This window comes from Pyxicephalus adspersus, chromosome 1 (assembly GCF_032062135.1).
Source record: "Pyxicephalus adspersus chromosome 1, UCB_Pads_2.0, whole genome shotgun sequence".
Classification (NCBI taxonomy): domain Eukaryota; kingdom Metazoa; phylum Chordata; class Amphibia; order Anura; family Pyxicephalidae; genus Pyxicephalus; species Pyxicephalus adspersus.
In genome coordinates, this window is record NC_092858.1 from 81,406,868 (window position 1) to 81,431,378 (window position 24,511).

General features: G+C 34.7%; 1 protein-coding gene across 1 annotated transcript in view; it reads left to right on the forward strand.

The window, feature by feature from the left end:
- GALNT17 (polypeptide N-acetylgalactosaminyltransferase 17) overlaps window positions 1-24,511 on the forward strand; it is a 168,971-nt gene that overhangs the window by 86,659 nt on the left and 57,801 nt on the right. The window contains exons 4-5 of the mRNA XM_072415930.1: window positions 6,414-6,588; window positions 10,703-10,900. Coding sequence (XP_072272031.1) covers window positions 6,414-6,588; window positions 10,703-10,900 — 373 coding nt within the window. The remainder of the gene's footprint in view (window positions 1-6,413; window positions 6,589-10,702; window positions 10,901-24,511) is intronic.

Sequence of the window (24,511 nt, forward strand, 5' to 3'; positions counted from 1 at the left end):
TGTCTCTGTCCAAATATTTACGGACCTAATTGTATATATTAGTTTATATATACACTAATTGTATATACACCTAATTGTATATATATATTTACACTAATACCGGTGTTTTTACAGTTTCATAATGCATAGTCATAACATATTATTGATGATAAGCCTATAGTGCTTCAGCTATTTTCTCTAACTAGTAGCGAGAACTAAACTGTTGGTATAAATTTCTGTGTGAACTATCATCAATAGGAGAAGTGTACACAGGAGGTTAACTAAAGACTCACCTTCAAAGTGAAAATGCAGTTTCAGGCAGTGATTTATCACTTAGCTAGAAAATGATTTCATTGTGATTTCCTCTTTATGGTTTTCTCTGTAGGGCTGACTCTAAACCCATTTACACTTGTCTAAAGGTACTGTAAAAGGCAGTGAATGCTGCCTAAAAGCATTCAATTAGATAAGAAATAGAACCTCAGGGGCAATAGTATCCTTTGCAAACCAGTGACTTTTGCAGAACACATACACATGGAAGATTGCCATTATAACAATAATAATATCCATCCTGCATGTGAAGCTGCTACCTCTAAATTGGATTTTCCCCACTCACTTCTAAGTAGATACAGTACCTAAGGGAAATGGATACTGAGCACGTGTTTGGCACAAAAAGCTTTCTGAAAGTCATTAGATAAACCAAAAGGATGTTTGCAAAAGGACAGTTTTTTGTTCTTTTTCCACAATCTGTCTCTAATGGAAAGATTTAAGTTTAGTTTATTTGCCACTTGAGTTGGTACAATAGCTGCAGTTTATTTATGTTTGCAGGCTGCCAGGGACCAATTTTTCTATACAGAATCTTTATGCATTGGAAAATACTCGAAATACTCAGCTGGAATAGAAAGTAATACATTAATTACATTTCCTATAAGGAGCTTATTTATTTAGGTCAACCTTCCTTTTGCTGTTTATTTTTTTTATTCTACCAATATATTTTAACACCCAATTATTGAAGATACTTTTTATGGCATCCAGTTTAAGAAAGGCCTGCCCTTATTTTTTTTTTCTCTAAATCTTTACTGGTTTCAACTATTCTTTAGTACCCTCTAAACCTTGGTCATTTATCAAATATTCTCCCCAGATGTCCTCTTGATATAGGTTACTTAATTTGTTTTACAACCCTAATAAACAGTTTCATTCTTGTTACTTACTTGTTCTCCCCTTCCAGTCTTCTTTAGCCCTTTCTCCCTACCTACTTATCAGCATGCTTCTCCTCCCTACTTCTAAGTTATCACTTAACTGCCTTTTATTGTTATATCTGTCTTTTTCTGATAAATTCTTCTACCTACTTTTCTGTGCTTCCTTCTAAGTGGTGCTTCCCCTTTTCATTTTCGCATTTTATCCATCTGCCTTCTCTACTTCTACTCTACTATCTTTCACCTGTCCTTACTCTTTTAGCGGTCCTTCACCCTTCCCCATTTTAGCTGTCTTCTTCCCATTCTTTTAAGTTCTTCTCAAATGTCCTTTTTTATCCTTCACCTTAGCTGCTGTTCCTCTGGGTTTTTTTATGCTTCTCCTTCTCAGTTGTCATATTTCTTTCCCTTCTCCACTTCCCTCCTCACTTTCCCTTCTTCACTTCTCACTTTTTTCCTACTAACTCATCTTTTTACTCAGTTTCACCCTTCCGTCTCACCTGCTATTTCCATGTTTAATGCTCATCTGTTTCAGCTTTCCTTCTCCTTTCTCCTTTTTCTTTCTTCTTATTTTTGTCCTCTACATCCATCTTTCTGTTCTCACTCTCTTTCAATCCATTTCCTCTACCATATGTTCTTTTAAATCCGTCTTTGTCTTTCATGCTTCTTTTTCCTGTTTTCTCAGTTGTACCTTCTTTAAATCCTTATCTGTTTTACTTCTTTGTTCCAGCTATACTTTGTGTGCCTCCTTTCTAAGTCTCCTATGAGATGAAATACAATCAATTTTTTTTTTAGCATAATATTATTAATATTTCTAATGTTTCTGTGCACAGTAAGTTATAACAAGGTACAGATATAATTATTACCTAAAACCAATACCAATTACTCCAATAACCAATATTTTCCATTTATATCAAATTAGATTGCATTTGAATGCTACTTTGTGCTAATTGAAGCTTGCATATAAAATAACAAAACAGCAAAAGAAAACCTTGCCTGTCCGGCACTTACTATACATCAGACGTCCCTGTCTATTAGCTAGAGGGCTTCTCTCTGTCAGCTCAAAACCAAGCTTTCAGCAACCTTTTACTCAGGTTTGAGTTCATTCACACAGTCCACCTGGGTGTGTTTCCAAACGGAGCTCTCTCCAAATAGAGCTGCACTGACACAAACCCCTGTCTGTGTCTCTCCAAGGCAAGCTGAGCCCGCACAGACACCTGTCTGTGTCTCTCCAAGTTAAGCTACTGGCTGAGCTCCTGGCTCTATGTTATATCCCCACCGTCAGTGCTTCTTCATTAATTATCTCACAGGTGAGAGTCTTTCACTTGCTACTTCACACAGGAGAGGAATCTTGGGCAAATATACCTCACATAATAGAGGAATCCTGGGCAAATATATCTCCCTTTCACCACCAATCCTGCATTGGTGTCACAATACATATATATATATATATATATATATATATATAAATATATAAATGTATATGTATATACATTTCATTTATTACATTACTAGCAGACAGTGTTAAAACACTGCATGTAAATGGTTTCTCACTGCATAGAGGAATGAAGATTTCAGCGATGCTATTGGTAATTACAATAAACACAGAAGCACAAGCCATCTGGTTTAATTCAAAAGTGTCAAAATCTAATACAATGATTTCTAGTTACTATGCAAATAAAATTTGCTTTATAAAATATTTTTTAGGAAACATCTAGATTTCAAAATGTTGGTTAAAAAATAATGGGTCAGTGCTAACACTCTATAAAGTGTAGACTCTAAAATGTAGACTATACATAAACAAAAAAATTTAAAAAAAATGATTAAATGTTTGACAGACTGTTCAATACAAAGAGTTTTATCATTTTGCCACTGGTTAGATTGTGACATTTTCACCTTGTTAGGCACTGCATACAGTAATGTATAAAAGAAACATTATTGGAAGGTACAGTTGGAGGGTGAAGCAGCATGAACTTAGCATGACCCTTCCCTAACCTGGAGCGCAGCAATGGCACACACCCTGCCCAGTACACTCTGGGGAGGAGATCAGTGCCCCTTCTCTGCTGTGCCAGTAACAATACACTGCACAAAAATTGCATTGTTCCTGAGAAACCCTTCACCATTCTGTGTCATTTCTCAGAGCTGCAGATGTAAAACTTAAGCCAAACACAAGCAAATAACTCAGCAACCTACAAGAAGCCTCAATATTTTACACCAGACCCCCACTTTGTAGCTGTAAAATTGTTGTTTTATTGAGCAGCGATGGGTCAGGAGGTCACTGCCATGTTGTAGAAGGATCTTGGAGTGGGTATGTGAGCTGTTATCATGCCGGTAATTATGGAGGCTCTGTCACTTTGCCATACTGAGTGATCCAGAATTCAGTTATCAGGATTATTGTGGCTGTCATTAAGCTCCTGCATAGTAAGATAATATTTACACAACTCTCGTGCAGGCTTGTCACATTTACCTGTGCCCTTCTGTGTTACCCAATACACATCATCATTGGGATGTCAAGTCCATGCCATGTTTCCTCTCACCTGTATAGCAAGTGGATTCTTCAATGTGCAGTGACTCAGCTCTCCCACTCTCCCATCGCGGATCTGAGCCTGAGATGGGAGAGTGAGCGGGCTGTGTCCCTGCATACAACCCACCCACCTCTACGAGCTGGGATACAAACGGGGGAAGTGTTCCGCGGCTCTGGCCGATGCGCCCCCCCCCCCAGCGAGGTCTTTCTCCTGACCCTGCTCGTCAGGGTCCGTGGCACCAGCCAGAGCCAAGGATCACTCAAAGGGCCTGAGAAACAAGCTGATTGGGCCATATACGGCCCGCGAACCGTAGTTTGTCCCATGCCTGGTATAGAGGGTCATTAGGCTCCTATTAGGAGCCAATTATTAATATTTTACATTAGTACATAGATATTGTTTAACCCCAAATTAGCTAAGGTAACTAAGATCCAAATACAGGTAGTTTGTCTCTCAGAGAGAACAACATAGTACCAGTAACCATATTTATGTTTACATTGTTTTTCCTCAATTGCAGCATTCATCTGTTTACCATCTATCCATTGGTATATACAAATAAAGCATGGCAGGGTCCTCTCCTCCTGTATCACTGTCTGTATTAGTCTGTCATTTGCAAACCCTATTTAATGTACAGCGCTGCATAATATGTTGGAGCTATATGAATCCTGTTTATTGATAATAATATTAATAATAATTGGCATATTGAGTGCAAGCATTGCTACAAAAATAAGAGAATTTTACTTGTACTATGTAAAAATTTCAGAACAGGCTGATTTATTCAAGCTCTCCAAGACCAGCAAAAATAGACTATCATGGGAGTACTTGAATGATCCAGCAAACTTGGAATGAATCTAGCCCAGGATTGAAAGCAATTCTCAACTAATAGTAAATGATTTTTAAGAAGTAAATTCCAGGTTCTCCTATGATCGTCTCTAGCTTTGGAAAGTTTTAATAAATCAAGCCCATTCTCTCAATGAACGTCAGTTTTCACACCACACAATAAGAAATATAATTAAAGTTTTTATTTTAATATAAAACAGGGAAAGAAAAATATTAGAAGTCTATTCTTGATTTCTGCCAAACTGCAGCAGTACTGTGACCTAATTTCTCCAACAGTCAGCACTTTTGCAGCTTGGCTCCAGATGATGTACACAATAGTCTCAATTTAAGGGGTATGACAACAGATTGGAGAAAAAAAAAAACACTGCCTGTAATGTTCATTGAATCTCGAGATTCAAGAGAGCCTTGGACAATAGAGATCCACAGACAAATAAACTGAACAGTTTATTGGTAAAAATCTATTTCATGAGCTCAAAGTTACTTAATTGTTTTAGGTTAAGTGAAGTTGGATGAATCTTTGAAGTGACCTTATTTCATGCACATAGGGATAACAAAAATGTGATGTGTTTTAGTCAAAAGGAGTAGATTGCTGCCAATATCTTAACAGCGTTAGAGAATTTGCATATAATTATTATATTATAAATAATACAGTTTTCATCCTTATTCTTTATCCTGTGTATGACAAGGTGACAAGGTCCACCTGCCTACACAGTACAAACAGAACAAACTAAAAAAAAAAAAGATTTGACAACATTTTTCTGTCATGGTAGTAACATATTTATTTAGTCAGGTTGAAAAAGGACACAGGGAAAAAAAGAACATATTTTTCCAGTTTCAGAGCTACCTAGCCATGATATTAGGGGAATAGATTGCATCAAAAAATCTCTAATTTTTATAGTCTTGAGATTTCATTCTTCACTGTACATACACCTGAACCTCCTTCACAATTTACATTAGATATGGTATAACTTTATTCTTTGTCTGTGGATATTTGCTAATGGAACCTGCCAAAGAGCTCCAGTTTTGTCTCATCTGTGCATAGAACATTCTCTCAAAGACATTGTGACATGTATACATTTTAGCAAGTTCCAGTCTGTTTTATTTATGTTTTTCCTTCAACAATGGAGTCTTCCTAGGTCTTCTTCCATTGATCAGACACAGATGGCACCTGACTTTTTAGTTCAGCTTATATAAATTTTTTGGGGGGAAATTGTCCTTGGCTTTTTGGCCTCTTGCAACTGTGAAATAAGTTACCATCAAATGTTCTATAAACTTCTTAATAAGTTTTGCAGTTGTTGTCAAAAGAATATCAAGCTACTTGGAGGTGGTCTTATAACCCTTTCTCCCAGCCTATCTACAGTTTTATTTCTGATGCCCTCATTCAACTCTCTTTTGCTTGGTCTTGGCTGTGTTCAGTGTGTAACACATGATGATACAAAAAAAAGAAAACATTACTGTAACTACTGTGACTTTGGACTTTTTATTAAAAAGGCTGAATTGCTTGATTGGAGACATGTGTGATACCAACTAAAGAAAAGCTAGTTTTAAATATCTCTCTAATCCAAGTGTTTACTATCCCCTCTAGTGATACCAACAAATGTGTTTAGTCAGTTTTAGAATAACTTCATAAAATAAGCAACACTTTTTTAAACAACAAATAAAAGACATGCTGGTATAACATGATACAACTGATTTTCTTTTCACCACTTTTCGGAATATGTGTAAATCATGTGTATATTTTCTACAGAATTTCAAAATGATATAAACTTTATTGGCTAAAGTGTTGAAGATACTGCATATCTATGTTGGAATATGCTGTAGATTTAACTTAAGTTAAAGGTAGAAAGGAGGAAGTTTTTATTTTGCTCCATTTGATTTCCAGAGGAACTTAAAGGACCCCTAGAAGAATATGTTCACAAGCGATATCCTGGGCTGGTTAAAGTTGTTCGTAATCACAAAAGAGAAGGCTTGATCCGAGCTCGGATAGAGGGCTGGAAAGTTGCAACAGGACAAATCACTGGATTTTTTGATGCACATGTGGAATTTACTGCTGGATGGTGAGTAAAAAGAACACTTACATTGCCAGTGATTCCCCCATTTAAAAGGCTGTAATAGCCATAGTGTTTAAATATTAAACTGAAGCCTAGGAAATGGGATTTTGGTGCCAAATCTCTTCAAGCTTTTCTTACAATAGTATAAAAGTATCACTGCAAAAATGATTTGGCTGTTGTTCTTTTTTATTCACTTATATTTTTTTGGAAAGTCAATAGGCATAATGCATTTGCTTTGCTATGTATTTGATTTTCATATTTGTACATTATCAATTGTATAATTTATAACTAATTGTTTATTGTTTATGGTAATAGATTTTAAACAAACCACTGGAAATTGAATTGCATGTTTATGATTACTAGGGCTTAATCCATGGCTACATCTACTAAACACAAAAGAGAATAACAGAACTTGGACTCCACAATACTCAGACACAGCCTAAAACTGAAACTATATGTATTTAAAAACTAGTATGGGCATAATTAGCAAAGTGGAAGGTCCTTGAGCATGATACAGACAGAGAGAGCAGTACTGTACTATACTCAGTACTATTTGCCTTTAAGGCAAAGTAATGGCATCAACATATTTCTCCCAGTACAACAAGGTACAAACAAAAAACCATGACACATTTTCATCTAAAGGCCAGAACATAAGCTGTTTCAGTTCTGTTACCCACATTATTATACACAAGTTTCTGTAAAAAAATAGTGTTAGTTAACTGTTTCACCTAATATGATGTGTATCAAGGCTCTACATGTCTAAATAGATGCAGGCCATTGTGCTGTTTCCTATCCCAACATTGGGAATGATCATGTGGTTATAGTGGGCAAACTTACAGAATAGTTAAGAATCTGCAATAGATATGTCTGTAAAGGTTCTCATGTATCCAGGTCATTGTAAAGCTAACAGTAGTTAGTCACATTCAGCTGGACTTATTGTTGTAATGATAAATATGTTTCACATGAAGCAGCTTGGAGAGCTCCAAAACATCTCCAACATTACAAAAAAACAAGTCCATTTGAATTTAGCTAACTGTTACTAAATAATCTGCAACAAAGTTTGCTAAAATTCTCGCTATGCATGTGTTGCTTGTGTTGCTGCTACTGATATCTTTGCTGGTCCATTTTTACTGACCGGGCTGGTTTGACGTACCTCTGTCACAAGTTCAGGGGAGCTGCACACTGGGGTTGTACAGTGCAGTGGCTCAGTGTACAATTTTTTTTAACTGATGGGCGATGGACGAGTGAAAATCTTTCAGACAAAAGACACTTTATAGTCTGTTCTATCATAAGAAAGGCTTCTGTCATGTTACTGAGATATGAGATATTAATGCCGCAGAGTTGAATTCTGCTTTATGCAAAGCCTCAACCAGTAACTGCCTGGTTATAGATAGACACTGGACCAAAATGCTATCCACTCTGTGCATAAAATCATAAATTAAAAAAAAAAGCTTTGATCTCATGCCCATAAATTATTCTGCCGGGCTAAACTGCAGCTGGGAAACAGAGACAGAAAATCATCCAGTGACCACCAATTTTGGGGTTAATCCTTGTGCCTATATACCACACACATTGACTATAAAAGTTCCTGATGACCTGTGTTGAAATAAATGTAGCATTTGCCACAGTTTTACCATACTTTAGAGTGAATATGCTACATTGATGAATATTAATCATTTCCATATAGATGTGATTTGTCCTCTTTAGAAAGGGTCCCAGATGGCTGAGAGTGCTAATTTCAATGTGACTTATCTAATTGGAAAGCGGAAGAAAGCACTTCCTTTGTTATTCTGCTTCCAGATGGAAAATTTTAATCTCAGTCAATGTGCTTGCTCAGTTTTGGAGAGTTTTGTTTAAAAGGCACACGCTGCTCTGCATACATAACAAACAGTAACAAGACATACTTTAATAGATGATTCCATTATTTCCTTCTGCTACAGTATTTTTCTCAGTCTAACTATCCACCCATGGCACAGATCTTTTTTTCTTTTTAAGTCTCTTGAATTTATCTGTGTAGCTGCCTTAATGTTCCTGCACATTGTCACAAGCAATATTACTTCTTCCCTGACCTACATCATCCCTCTGGCAGCACTGGCATTTGTCAGGGTGTTAAATAGTTAGGGTGGTTTGTTTTGGCTTCTCGTTAGCTTTTATTAGCTCGTAGTGTTGATTTTTATAAAATGTTGTAGCTATAGGCAGTAGTCACTGTACATTTATACTTAGCTTTAGTAATACAGCAATAGGTCAAAAACTAGACAACAAGCAGGATTCTCTTAATTTATCAATCTGTGATATCAAATCGCAGATTTTAGCATAGTCATTTTAGCGTAACTTTATGACTATTTAGCATATTTTAAATATCTTTGCAGTTTGATAACTCAAGGCTAAAAAGCATGTATAGGATAATCAACAAAATTGTGTGTTTTTCCATATGTAAATAAGCTGCCTAGAGGGTTAGGGTTATGATTATAGGCATGGTTAGCACTAGGGTTATGCTTACAGGGTAGTTTGCTGTTATAATTACAAGAAGGTTTAGTTTAAGGATTATGGTTAAAGGGAGGGGTAATGTTAAGATGATAATTGCAGGGATAATTGCAGGGAAGTCTAGTAAGACTTTGTTTACAGGAAATATGGGTGTTAATGGTACAGTTACAGGGATGTTTATTGTTAGGACTGTGGTTGCAGTACAGAGAGGACAGACGTATTAGGGTTATGGTTGCAAAGTCGTTTAGTGCTGTTACTATGTTGCAGTGGAGGTTAGGGTCAGAGTTATGGCTTCAAGGAAGCTTAATGTTAGGGCTATGGTTGCATGGCAGGATCGTTTTAGAGTTATGGTTACCCAAAGGTTTATGGTGGCTGGGGAAGTTAGAGCTATATTTACAGTTAGTTTTGATTTCAAAGGAGGCTAATTTTATAGTTATGTATACAAGGCTGTTTCTCTTCAACAAAGGCTCTGAACTTGTCTTCCCCACTTTCCTTATCACCAAACACACTAGTCAGCCAAAACATTAAAATACATGCCTATTATTGAGTAGGTAACCATTGTGACACCAAAACAGTTCTGACCTGTTAACTAAGTAACTCCACAAGTAATCTGAAGATGTCCTATGGTTTCTGAGGTCCTGACCGGATGATAGCGGTTAGATGCCTCCACCTTCATGCCTTTTTTCATAGTTCAACAAGCTGTCGTATCTTCACTGGTTAATTCAATCACATACAGATCCTACCTGGCAGAACCAAAACTACAGCAACACAGATGGCAAGGTTCCAGTTTGGAACAGCCTCTAGCTTGGTGGTTAGGGTCCCCTGTTCTATGCAACTTAGTTTTAGTTGCAGATTATTGGCTGATTACTAAATGCTGACACATAAAAGGAAATTTGTGTGTTAATGTGATTTTCTCATTGATCATAATTTGAAGTTCTTATTCCTATTGTAAATTAAAGTGTGGAAAGCCATTTAGTTACCCGGAAAGTAAAAGGGAAGAGAGTGTAGAACCAGTGGGTCTAACTGGGCAACCACAAAGAAACATTATTTTAAAAGGTGAAGGTTCCCTGAGAAGTTATTGTTTTTTCCCTGTGAAACATAATGAAATGTTTACCTTAGCAGGTACAGCCACAGAGGTAAAGTGTTGAGTAACTGTAGGTGATCTAAGTCTGACCTGTCACATTGGGTTCAAATAACTACAGGTGCCTGGACTGCACAGAGAGAATTTATTGTATCTTCTGCATCAGCAAGCATTTGAGCTTGATATGAGCATGATTTCCATGCTCTTCCAGGGGTATCAATTCTCCTCAATAATTATTTGATCGGAGATACCACACTGGGTGAAACTTTTGAATATTATCATAAAAACAAGGTAGAAAATCTCTTGAAATTGAAAGTAGAAAACCCTCTCAACCCATTAGAAAGGGGTAAATAGATCAGATGTGGAAACATGGATGTAAGTAAAGGATTTATAATCAAACTAAATGTTTACATATGCTTATACATTCACCTTTATGCCTTTAACCATACCCAGGGGTTTATGTATCTAGGGTTGAAAATGTTTGACCTAACATTTTTTTCATTTATTTTCATTTTAAAGATTTATTGTATTTGTTCACATTTTATTTTTCTACAGGGCTGAGCCAGTTCTTTCCCGGATACAAGAAAACAGAAAAAGAGTTATATTACCATCCATAGACAATATCAAACAGGACACATTTGAAGTCCAGCGATATGAAAATTCAGCACATGGGTACAGCTGGGAACTTTGGTGTATGTACATAAGTCCTCCCAAAGATTGGTGGGATGCGGGGGATCCATCCTTACCAATAAGGTTGGTCAAACTACAATTTATTTTGTTATTTAAATGTAAAATATTCTAAAAGGCAAAAAATTGCTAAAATATGCTGTGTCTTTTGATGGTGATATAGTAAGATTTTCTACAGCAGTCCTGTAAGATTATGTTAAGAAGCTATACTTGGAGTAGGAAACAAAACATAATATACAGGGAGCTCAAAAACACAACTGAACTTATAAAGATCTTTTATATTTTCTTTAGGGATATTAGAAACTGAAACCTTGGAATTGTGTATAGGATACAGTCTAAAAACATGAAATATTTCCTAAAATGAAAATGTATATTAGCTTCTAGAAGACTAAATTAAATTGAGGGGAGTCAGGGATTAAAAAATTTATGAGTCAAGGACATAAATAATACAGATCAATCTAAAATCAAATGCCCAGGAAAAAATAAATAGTTAAGCCAATTCAGAAGGTGATTACATACTTGATTAAGTGCTGTTTACAATGCTGTTTACTGACAGCTGAATTTTGGTCATGCATAATCATTTGTAAATTCTGTTATAAAAAAACATACATTCATAAATTGCTTTTGACACTAAGCATGAAGCAAAAGCATCGTGTACCAACTAAAAACTTTTAACAATATTTTATTTTTAATTAAAAAGAATTAACACTACTTATTTTGTTAGAGTCAATTAATAGAGTGCACTTGTATTGTTCGCTTACATATTCACAATTTTCTGAAATACTCACACTCCACTAACCAATACTTAAATGTCATATGTGCATACGCAGTGCATAATTGTATCTTACAGTATTGGGGTGTTTTGACAAGACAGAAGGGCCCTGCATACCAAAACTGCAGGAGGAAGTAATCAACATACAAGAGCACGATAATAAGTGTGAGGATTTTGGAGATAGACATGACTAATACAATAGATTTATTGATTTTACTAAAGAGAGCAAAACACAGTTAATAAATTAAAAAACATTTCTTGTGATTTTTACATCTGTAAAACATCTTTTTCATAGTAGGTGGCCCATTGTGGATAAACACAGTAACCAATGGATGACTCATGTCATTATGTTTAATGAACACAATGAGCCTGATTTATTTAAGCTCTCCAGGGCTGAAGACGATACACTCATCAGTGAAGCTGGGTGATCCAGCAAACCTGGAATGGATTTTTTAAAAGTCATATACTACTTGATTTTAAATTTTTTGAATCCCGCACCAGATCCATTTCAGGTTTGCTGGATCACCCAGTTTCACTGAGGGAAGTGTATCCTCTCTAGCCTTGAAGAGCTTTAATAAATTGGGCCCAATGTATTAGTTAACAATTACAATACAGTTGTACGTAAGATTGGAACTATGAAGAACATTTAGGTGTATGAAAACATAGACATCTACATTCATTAGACATCACCTTAAGATATATGCAGGATCTGTGTACCATATAGGCAAACAACTTTTTACTATGTTAACTACAATCGCATATTATTGACTAAAATTAGTAGGAAAAATGGAAACAGAAATTTCTTACCTACATGGATTCTCAACTGATTTTTTTAACCTCTATTTTTTTTGACGAATTTATGAGGTTTTACTGATTTTCCAGATGGGAAAACAGGAACAGCAAAGAGGACCACTGCCTATTGACAGCAAACATCTAATAGCTACCACAACCCTATTAGACCATTAGACCATTAGTGAATCTTACTTATCGGGAACAAGTATTCTGTCAATGAAAACTTCACAATATTTTATTTTACAATAAACACCAAAAAGGTAGCAAGTCACTGGAGTGTTAAGGGAAACAGTCCATTATTAATTAACTTGATTAATAATTAACTTGATGAAGAGCCAACAATCTTACAGTTCTATAAGAAAATATTTACTCGTTGGTATCCTCATTTTAAAGGAGATCATTTCAAATGACCAGGGCCATTCCTAGAAAGAAAGGTTACTGTTAAGAGCAATGTGAGTCATTAAATGCAACCACTTTCTGTTCAAGACATATTTATTATGTAAATGTTATTTGTCACAATCTATAATATAGTCATATGGCAATAATAAAGGTATGAGCTAAACCCAACAGTGTCTTAAGTTGTTTTTAAAATTGCCAAGTCAGTGAGATGAGCGTTACTAATAAATATATCACCTTCTTATAAAATATAAAAAACATCTATAAAAAAAAGGACACAGTCTAATATGCCAGTATCATAAAATATAAGGAGGAGCATATTTTACCCAAAATACAAAACTTAATGTTAGTATTATGTCCAACACAACACGTTAATGGTTTTCAGTTCCGGCTCCCATATTATCTTGATCAGATAACTCAAGCTTTGTCAACATCGCTGACAAATAATAAAATTTCCTATCACCATTTTTATATTATATTGTTAGCCAAATCCCTGAAGCCTAGTAGCTAATGTACTTACACAATCTCCATGGTAACACCTTAGGTATTGCAGACATAAATGTTTATGACGCCACAATTCTGCTTTATATTTTCTTGTCCCCATGAAAAAGAGGACATTAATAGCTTTTTAACTACCTGTGTAAACAATTTTTGTAATGATCTTCTTATATGTACTACTGTACAACCTTAGGAAGAAAAATTAGTAGTGATGAACCAAACTGACAACATTTCTGTGAAATTTTACATTGTGAATTTGAAAGTACAAAAGTCTCTGCAAAACTCATGTGATAGAAGGTCAAATTATTTAAATTTATACTGTTTTTGAGAGCTAAATTATGATTTTAATGACAAATGCTTCTTACAGAAGCTTATTTAATTATTGGATTGACTTTAAAATCATAACAAAGGTGGAGGGAACTGTACTGTGATCAGTGTTTGCAAAAAAGTAAGTGCAATATATCGTAGAGCACCTGTTAATTTGACTTCATTATTTGAAATCTTCATCAGTTAGCTTAACTCACCAAAATCTTTTCATTCACAAGTATTGCATGCAGTAGGATTCCGGCAAACAACACAATGCAGTAGATGTTGATTTTTGAAGGTCAAAGAAATTTTCTCACTTCAGTGTCTGTCTTGCAGAAAAAAGAATACGAACTTATGAAGGGTAGGGAGGAAATTGTACGACACTAAGGGGAGGATACAATTAAAATGCATAAAATGAAAACAGTGACCACAGGGCAGCAGCATAACTATGAACAATGAAGGACCAGAATCTGTTGTGTTTTTTCTAAACACACTTGTAAAACACACCTCAGTTTCCAGAGTACCTACGCGGATTGGTTAATTGGCTTCCCCCAAAAATTTACCTTAGGGTGTGGTAATGATATATGACTATGGTAGAGACACTAGACTGCGAGCTTGAGAGACAGCTAGTGATTTGACTATGAACTTTGTTAAGCACTGCTTAAAATGTTGGCTCTATATAAATATTAGATAATGATAATAATATTTACCATATGCTATACAGGTAAGGGTTCTCCCAGATATATTCGCTGTCATAAAGAGACTTTGAACATACATCTTTTCTTAAAAAAGTAGTTCACTAATGTAAAGAAATTATTGTTTAAAAAAAATATCAAATATGATATGAGTATACATTAGGTAACAAAGTTCCACCTAAGGTGGTCATCAGTGAAGAAGTGATGACAATAGTAAACAAATTCTATTGTACACATGTCACATGTTCAGGAAAAAAATTGCACAGCAAAAATACATATAACAAATAATAAAACAATATTACAGCCATGGCCTATAATAGTAACCCTTCCTATGTCCCTTATCCCTTTGGTCAACACACCTCTGTGAGTCCCTCTTCTCTCAATGGGTAAACTTTCTGACTTCCTAGTGCTTCCAAACACTGCTTTATTATGCTAGTCTTACAACCTCACTAGTCATGTAATAGTCCCTTTCCACTTTCAACATTCTTATCAGCATACTCACAGCAACCTCTTTTAATTAGTCTTTTTTGCATAAAATGTACTTTTTTTTTTGTAGGCTGAATATTCAAATGTAAGACTCCTAATTGTCCATTCTGGGATGTTGATGTTATTCTAACATATATGGCACCAAACTAGATACTGAATTTATTCAGGTTGATACTTATCAAATGAAGATTTTTATATGCAGACCAGGAGAGAGATGTAAAGTCTTGTCTTTGGCATAAAAACTGTCTATTACCTACAAAATATCCCATCAACATTAAATGTTTGCACTGAGACCACAAACCCATATAGGTGTATATGTGTGAACAAGTATGTATTTATAGTCAGATATAAGTCCCACAATCCGTATCCCTAATAATACAAATGTACATATATTTGATATATATATATTCTCATGTAGACTATTTTGGCCAGGGTCCTCTCCTCCTCCCGTGTCATTGTATCTGTCTGTAATTTGTAATCTTCATTTATTGTACAGTGGTGTGTAATATGTTGACCCTCTATAAATACAGTTGTTAATAATAGTTAATATTAGTTGTCCATAACCTGAAAATATAACACTAATATGCATATATAGGCCAAAAAGATTACTGACAATTTTATTACCATTCACTATAACAAACAACTTGGCATATTAGAAATGATTGTATATTTGTACCTAAAGTGTCAGAGATGTATTCCAGGTCTTAAATTGCTCTATGTTTAATATTCAAGAATGTTGTTGGTGTTGGCTGCTCATTAAAAGTTTACAGTTCAATCCAAAAGTCTTTGAAGGACCGATTATACTCAAGATTGTTGTGTCAGCAAGCAAAAGCAAGAGTTGAAGCCATATGTATCAAGCTTCCATAGGAAGAATTTAAAATTGATTTTCCATAGTGTAGTTAACAGATCGAGAGGTAAAGTATACGTCTAGTCTGTGCATGTATGTGTAATGTGTGATGAACTAGGCACTTTTTGTTTGTATCAAAAGCCTGTAAAACAAGTAGGAACATGTAGCAATCATTAATGACTCATGACTCATTTCTTCATCAATGATCATCATCATTAAGCCATCAGTGACTCATAAATTCACTGAGTAAGTCAATGACAGAATTTAGAAATGTAAGCAGCGGGTGTTGGATTGTTAATTGTTAGCAATAGAGATCTGCAATTGTCCTGAATGAAGTGGGTTTACAATGCTGAACAGTGTAATTGTTGATGGATTTATGATGGGATGTCATTGTTCAATCAATGAATAACTCATAAGTCATCAATGAATTAATCTTTGAATTCCCTATGATTCAATTGCAGTTTCTACAAATGTAAATGTCTGGTGTGAACAAGAGGAAGGCTGCATGCATGCTTCCTCTCTTTCCATGGACAACAATGTAAAGCTTTACAGCATGTAAAGCATGTTACCTAATTTACTATTTATTACTTAAATAATAACTTGTTAAAATGCATCCCCAGCTGTAGTTAGCAAGCTTTTCCATACTATATAATAGTTTTTTTCCAAAATAAACTAATGAATGAATGAAAGAACCACATACAAAGGAATATTTCCAATGGACTTAAATGACAAAAAAACTTTGTTTATCAAGGTATTGGGATGCTATCAAGCTAAATCTGATGAATATTAACCCCTCACACATTAGCTTTACAAAACAGGCAATGCTTTAACTTTAATGTATAGGAAAAACAAGGAAAAAACATTATTTTAGACATTTGTTTCATTTTTCCATAGATCCCCCTGACAACTTCCCCAGCAATTGTGGGGATGATACAATGTTTAATGGGCTTTGCAATTAACTAAAAAGTTCATTAGCTATTATTATTATTATTATTATTATTATTATTATTATTAATAATAATAAAAAACAGGATTTATATAGCGCCAACATATTACGCAGCGCTGTTCAAAAAACAGGGGTTGCAAATGAAAGACAAATACAGACAGTCACACAGGAGGAGAGAGAAGAGGACCCTGCCCCAAAGAGCTTACAATCTAGGAGGTTGGGGAAGTAACACACAAAAGGAGGGGAGATATGGAGTGGTGGGAAGTAGTGACAGTTTCAAAAGACAGAAGAAGACGGGTAGGCAAGTTTAAAAAAATGGGTTTTGAGTGCTCTTTTAAATGAGCAGAAAGTAGGCTATAGACTCTGTTGCAATTTGCTAAGATTTGCTTCTTGCAATAAAATGATTGCAAAAATACTTTTCACTTCCACTTTTGCATAAACAGGTTAACGTCACAAAAATTAGGTGTCTACATAGTTAGGTTTGCTAATAATTAATAATAGTGTAAAACTATTATAATATACACATTGATCAATCAATATTGTAAAGGATATGGTACCTATTAATCAATAGTTGATTTCCTCACAAAAAGCTTTGTTGGTTTTCTAAAATTGCTCTAGATCAGTAAGTTTACATAAAATATTGCCTGCTTAGTGAAGGTCTGCTAGAAATTAACTTACAAGAAAGGAAGAATGAAAGGAAGATTGGGTGTGTGCTAAATAGTCCAGCAGGCAGGACAAACAACTTTGGTTGCTTAGGGCTTATTAATTAAAATAAGTGAATTTCTTTCAACTAGTTTCTGATTTTCTAACATTTATAAAAATACATTTTTTACAGTGATGATCAGCAGTTGATCTCCATGACATAATTATCCTAAATTGGAAATTGTAAACCCCATACCACTGGTATCAATCACTGTTTTCTTTAATCCTTATCACAACTTTTGAAAATAATTTAATGAGATATGCAAAGATAGTCATACTTTGCAGCTGCTGATCACTCTAGTGGATGCATTTTATAATGGCAAAATAACATGCTTTATTTTAATATTTTATAAATATGTGCATTTTTGTATAGGAGGGAGAGCGAGTTTTAAAGAAAAGGGACAGATTTTGCATGCGAAAAGGTTTAGAGAGTTAAAGCCAATTTCTGATATAGAAGCCTGGATGCAGATCAGAGCTTGTTGGCGAGACATTTTTCCACTGAGCCAGATGCTCATGAAAAAGTCAAAGAATAATCTGCCAGACTGTACAGTTGTACTATGATGTATATATTAGCTGTGCCCATACAAATGAATGGAGTATAACATTTAATACTGCCATGTATGATTACAGCATGACTTTTTGTTTGTCAGGTTTTATGGATTAATATGGGTTACTTTTCATTGTTATAATATTTTAATGTCAATGTAGATCAGTATTTTTTTTTAACTTTTGTAAAATAAAACCCTCTATCGTTCACTGCACCAGATAGTATTGGTACTTTGCAAATAAATAACTGTAATAATCTGCCCCACTACAATTATTTTAAACATAGGGTTTATATATTAGCTAAAAGACATTTAAACCTTTTTTTATTCAATACAGAAAGCAGTGCAAATCTTTTAAGCTGTTCTCTAGTTGCATAGCATTAACAAAAAGAGCAGGTACTTTTTCCAACTGTTGTATTTTTTTTCTTGTGTTTCCTTGAGTGAATACTGTTTGACAGTTAACTGATAGTTTTCCTAATATGCTCAAAATCTACTTTGACTCCAGTACTCCATAAGAGTACTCCATAGGAGTACTGGTTCACATACCCCACGCAGATATGTAAAATGCAATTAGTTTTCATTATTTATCACCTTTACAATTAGAATAATAGCATTACATCTATGATATACTGTTAGCATAAAAGAACAGCAATTTTTCTGTGTGACTGTGAACAAACATATACAGAGATGCCTATTTAGGTCACTGGGTGCAGCAGAATACTTTTGACAGTCTGAAGCACTGTGTTTTTCTTTGCTTCTTAAAAAAAATGAATAAATAACTTTAATTCCAAGAAAGAAAATAATCTCCTCCCTTTGCATACTTTTCTTATTTCGTTTTCGGCAATTTTATGTTATAAATGTGCATAACAGATTCAACTCAGTGCCTCAAGAGAGCAAGCACATTTACTGTCGTTTCCTAAAAAAAAACCTCAACATGAGCTTGCCATATTTATTTTCTGTCCACAGTTCTGTGATAATGCCATTTAGTTCTGATTTGTTCTTGATTTGCAGTCTATTTCCTATTTGGATATTTGTATAACATCATACTGTCAACATACTAAGCAAACGTACAATATGCAGGTTGGCATTAAAGAAAATGTCTATATAAGAAATTAAATCACATACAATAGTGTTCAGACTGTGAAGGGCAGCATTAGACCATGGTATAATAAACACTATTCTTCCCAAAAAGGGAAGGTTACCTAGAAGTATTGCATTAACATATTGTGATGCTGCAGCACATGGGTATATTAGTGTGAAATAGGCTGCTTAGATGCTATACAGATATTTTGAATTTCAAAGTGAGTAAACTGTAAGCCAACAGGAGAAATTCATCATAAATACCCATGCTATGGTGCTGGCTTGTATGTTGAAGAACAAACATGGAATTGATCTAGTGCAGGACTGAAAACATTTGCCAAATGATACCAAAGGATTTTTAGAAATCTATTCCAGGTTGGTTGGATCACCCAGGTTTTACTATGATAGTTTTACTTTTCCAATCATGGAGAACTTTGTTAAATCAGGCCCTATATGTGCATATGCAAAATAAAAAGGATAGGTCTAATGTCTTTTTAAGTTCAAGACTGTTTTATTCCTGAAATACTGTAAATCAAGTATATAGACTAGAAACTTTGAATGGCTTGTAAAATAAAATGACTATGCAAACAAAGTTTAAGCAGTTGACCTCATTTTTTTTTTGTAAAATTTTGTGACATTTTAAAGTCTGAATTTACATTAAAGTAAAACTAAGGACCCTTGTATGGCAGTCTACACAACCAACACATTCAATCAGTGAAACCTCATAAAGTAAACTAAAAAACTTCTCACCTTTCTGATTGAGCCAACCATTCCTTAATTTGTGTCTTACATGCCCTCTCCTAGACAATGCAGCTCACAGTGGGACATTTTTGTGTTTTTTTAGTGGGAGCTATTAAGCAAATATTTCATTTTATAAATATTCTATAAACTTGTAAAATTTGTATGAGGATACTACTACTTGTTTTGAAAGCACCAAAAGTTGATTACATTTTTTAGGACATCGATATCAGCTTTTTAAAGTTCTGAAGCTTTTCATTATTTTTTCACAAATAGACAAATCTTTTAAAGAGCTGCAATAAGTTTAAACTGATTGAACCCTAAAAAGATTCTTCATCTTTCTCTTGCTCATTTACCCTCATTCCTCTACTCTTATCCAATCCAGAATCCCCCTATCCCCTCAATTACAGAGAATTTAGCACAATGCAAACATTACATGATGATCCTATTGGGAATGTTATATTAAAAAAATATATATAAAAAGAAAATTATCCATCAGTCCTATATATATGTTTGTTGTATTATTATTTAACATTCATTCGAATTTAGATCTAGAACTCAAATAGTCATGAATTGTTTTAGCAGGAGCATTTAATAAAGTATATTACTAGGGGAATTATCTCTCAAACAGGTTGAAATATTAGCTTATCATTACTGACTATATAACATGCACTATGATTCAGCAATGTGTACAAGTATACAAGATGAAGTCTAAAATATTTTGACAGTGATTAAAGGCAAGAATAATAAAGCCGCTGGCTGATACAATCAAAGGGAATTGCTTAATCGTATAATCCTTTTTAGAATTGTGAAAAATTAGCATATGAATTTCATAATTCTGAGCTGATAATGTATTTAATTAATGCACATTTATTTAAACTAAAGTCCCAGGCTAAAATAAACAAAGCCTGTACACCAGCAAGTGAGTAAAAGTTAATAGGGGAAACGTACCAATCAGATCTAAAGTGGGCAACTTAACTGTTAGATTAAAGAAATAAAAAAGTTTTAACATAATAGGACAATAAATTACAAGAAATCTACCAGGTTAGAAATATTACACTGGTGACTTTCTAAAAATCATGTTCTGGGACTGGAATCAAAATAGTTTCTTTGTGTAATGTTATATGAAACCAGCATGGCCTGATGGAAGTGTCCTGCATATTAAAGGGAATTATAACAACTTTATTTCTTTGAAGTCATTGTTATATAGCTACACACTATACTTTGTAAACCAAAGGTAATATCCATGGAGCACATAGGGTAATTGGAGCATGGGGTCCATGGAACACACAGGGTAACTGGAGCACAAATGTTCCCTAACTCACAGGGTCACTAATACATGGAGTCACTGGAGCACAAAGGATAACAGGAGCAGAAATGGTCACTGCAGTATGGGGGTCACTGGAGCACACAGGGCGACTGGAGCAGAAAGGGTCACTCCAGTGCACAGGATCATTAAACACAAGATCATTGAGGATAGGGTAACTGGAGCTTTGAAGAGTAACTGGGTAACATTGAAGATAAGGTAACTGGGTAACATTGATGATAAGGTAACTAGGTAACATTGAAGATAGGGTAACTGGGTAACATTGAAGATAGAGTAACTGGGTAACATTGAAGATAGAGTAACTGGGTAACATTGAAGATAGAGTAACTGGGTAACATTGAAGATAAGGTAACTGAGTAACATTGACGATAAGGTAACTGGGTAACACTGAAGATAAGGTAACTGGGTAACATTGAAGATAAGGTAACTGGGTAACATTAAAGATAAGGGAACTGGGTAACACTGACGATAAGGTAACTGGGTAACATTGAAGATAGGGTAACTGGGTAACAATAAAGATAGGGTAACTGGAGCACTAGGTACATGTTCTTGATGCTTACAATGGCACCTGAGAAAGAGATACAGTGGACACTTCCTGGATGCATTCTCACAATTGTGTGTAAACTGCTTGATCACACCAACATGTTCAAATCCTGCAACTTCCCTGTCACCTATGTCTGTGAGTGGTTATTCATGTTAAGATAATAATGTTTTAATGCAATATAACAAGGCCTGATTGGCTTACAGTGTTGGAGTTTCTAGTCCCACAGACAGGTTTCTAGTGCACATGAAATATAAAAATTAATTATAACGATATATTTTAGGAACGTGTGCTAGAGTGGATATTCTTTGACATATCCTAAGATTTTTTATATACAAGAACATTCCAATCATCTGGTCCCTAACATTTTCTAAAATTATTTAAATCTAAACTCAGGTATAAAAACAACAAACAACAGACCACACTGTGTCATTTTTTTTTTCATTACTTGTCATGTATTAAAAAAAAGAGTAAACCCCGTGATTCAACATCTTGTAGAACCATCTTTAGAAGAAGCAATAACTTGAAGTAACTATTTTCTGTATAGTTCTATCAGTCTCTTACATCACTGTGGAAGAATTTTTGCTCACTCCTCTTTAAATGACTTTTAAGCTCATTAGGGCATAAGTATTATTATTATTAATAAACAGTATTTATATAGTGCCAACATATTATGCAGTGCTGTACAAAAGGATTGCAAATGACAGACAGATACAGACAGTGACACAGGAGGATGAGTAGACTCTGCCCACAAGAGCTTACAATCTAATAATACATTTCTGAATTTTATAGGGTCCTGTCAGAGCATTTCAATGTGGTTGAGGCATGGGCCATTCTGCTGTAAATTTTCTTGTGTACTTGAAATCATAACATAATTTTTGTTCGTCTTTAGCTGTTGCAAAGATTGCCTCACAGTTGACTCTAGAATACTTTGGTATACAGACTTCATGGTCAACTCGCAAACCACCCAGGTCGTGTGGCTGCTAAACAATCCCAAATCATCACCCTTTGCCTGACAATAGGCATAAGGTGTTTTGTTCTGACGTGCTCTGTTTGGTTTTCCCAAACATCACTTTCATCTCCATATCGCCTGTGCAAAGGACTCCCTATGTTCTTTTTAGAGAGAAGAGGCTTTCTCTTGACAACCTGCCAAACAAGCGTAACTTGTGCATTTGATTAGCAGCACCTGGCTGGCTGGTACATATACCCTCTTTGACTAAGTCTTTTTTTAAATATTAATGGTGTAGTGTAATATGTCATGTGCTTTTTATCTGAGGTTGTATTTACCTAATTTTATGACTTGATGATTTTTTTTGCCCTGCTACATAAAACCTTAGAATTTAAAGAGGGTGTACTTTTTTTTTCTCCTGACAGTAGTTTTAATAGTGAACTCCAGTCAGCCTTTAAAAATAATGATAGTGTTTCACCATGATCTTGATTACATGTTTATTTTATTTATAGGGGGGGAAAAAACAACAGAATTTTTATTTTATTTCTTACTTCCACAGACTTCATCTCCTGAATATTTAGTCCTACAAAGTCATTCTGTGCAATTATCCATTCAGCTAAATTTTCACATTTAATCCAGGGCTCGGGGGCCTGCACTGTATTTTAGCAAGTCAAGGGCCAGTACACATTCTGAATAGAGCTACAGCTATTAGTGAGAAAGGAATATGGTAAGTATTTCTCTTCTTTAGACCCTTTCTAGACTAGGAATGTAATCCTTATTATCCAGGGGAGTTGAACAATGATTCATTTTTAGAGCTGACTGGAGTTTAGTAACTTCTATGGAAATCTAAATGCATAATTGGACTATAGTATATTTGTATATCTTCATGGGGTTCTAGTTAAATTTTGCATCTGGAGTATAGCTAAAATGCCACCTAAAGATAAACAAATTCAGTTAGGTAAATTAATAATTTTTAAAAAAATCTTTATTAGATAGAACTTGAGATAAGTGAGTTGAGTAAGCTCCACTTTATTTATTTATTCCAAGCAGCTCGTAGCTTGTCCATTTCTTCTTTTCTTGAAGAAGGGTTTAAAGCTGCCGTGCTTAATATAAAGTCATAAATCATAGGTTGGGTAGCCATAGAACCAGGGTATTACTGAATTACCTGTGGGTCACAAAGCTAGCGTTTTACAGTTTTAATATTAAAAGTATTAAACCCACCATACCACGTGTCTTTTAAAATATTGAAAGTCTTTTTTTTTCCAATGGATTTCCCTTTCTAACGCTATTAGCTATTAGAAATTTGACATCATGACATTTTAGCTACAACAGAACAGAGAACAGTATTTCAGTGTAAGCCTATGGAAGCCTTCTGTATCCTTTAATATTACTTGTAGCAAGATGTCCTTTTTTCAAGAACCTAACAAATGCAAAATAACACTTCTCTGATTTTAGCAGAACCCATTTACATATCTTGTGACTGACAGTTACATTAAATGTCAGAACTAGTTTAGTATGTCATACAAAGTGGTTGCTGACATTTGCAAGCTGAGATGTAGTGAAGCAAGAAATGGTGACTTTTCATGGAGATTGGCTTAGAATGATAAACTTAAGCTGAAACAGGTATATTATTGTTTGTAAATAAATCTTGGTGATAAGTTTCTGGAAATTAAGTGATGAGAACCAAATTATCAATTTAGCTGTGTAATAAATTAGGTTAAAATATAGCATTGAAAGTATATTTGCAGTGTGTTACCCATATCAGTAAAACATTATACAGTAGTTCCCATGTTTTATTTTGTGCAGTCTGCATTCTTTTTAAGATCAGTTTATTAAAGCTTAACTCTGGACACACAAAATATAATGCACAGATAATGCATATATGGAGAAATATACTTTATAGCATGCTAAGTTCAGGTGATTGATCATCTCATTGCCTATACACCTACCCATAGCCCAATAGACCTCTCCTCCTGGCTGCTTTTACTGCAAATTTTGTGAAAAGTGTTCCATTCTTTGTTCACCTCATTTATGTCCTCTGGTTTATTATTTGCCTT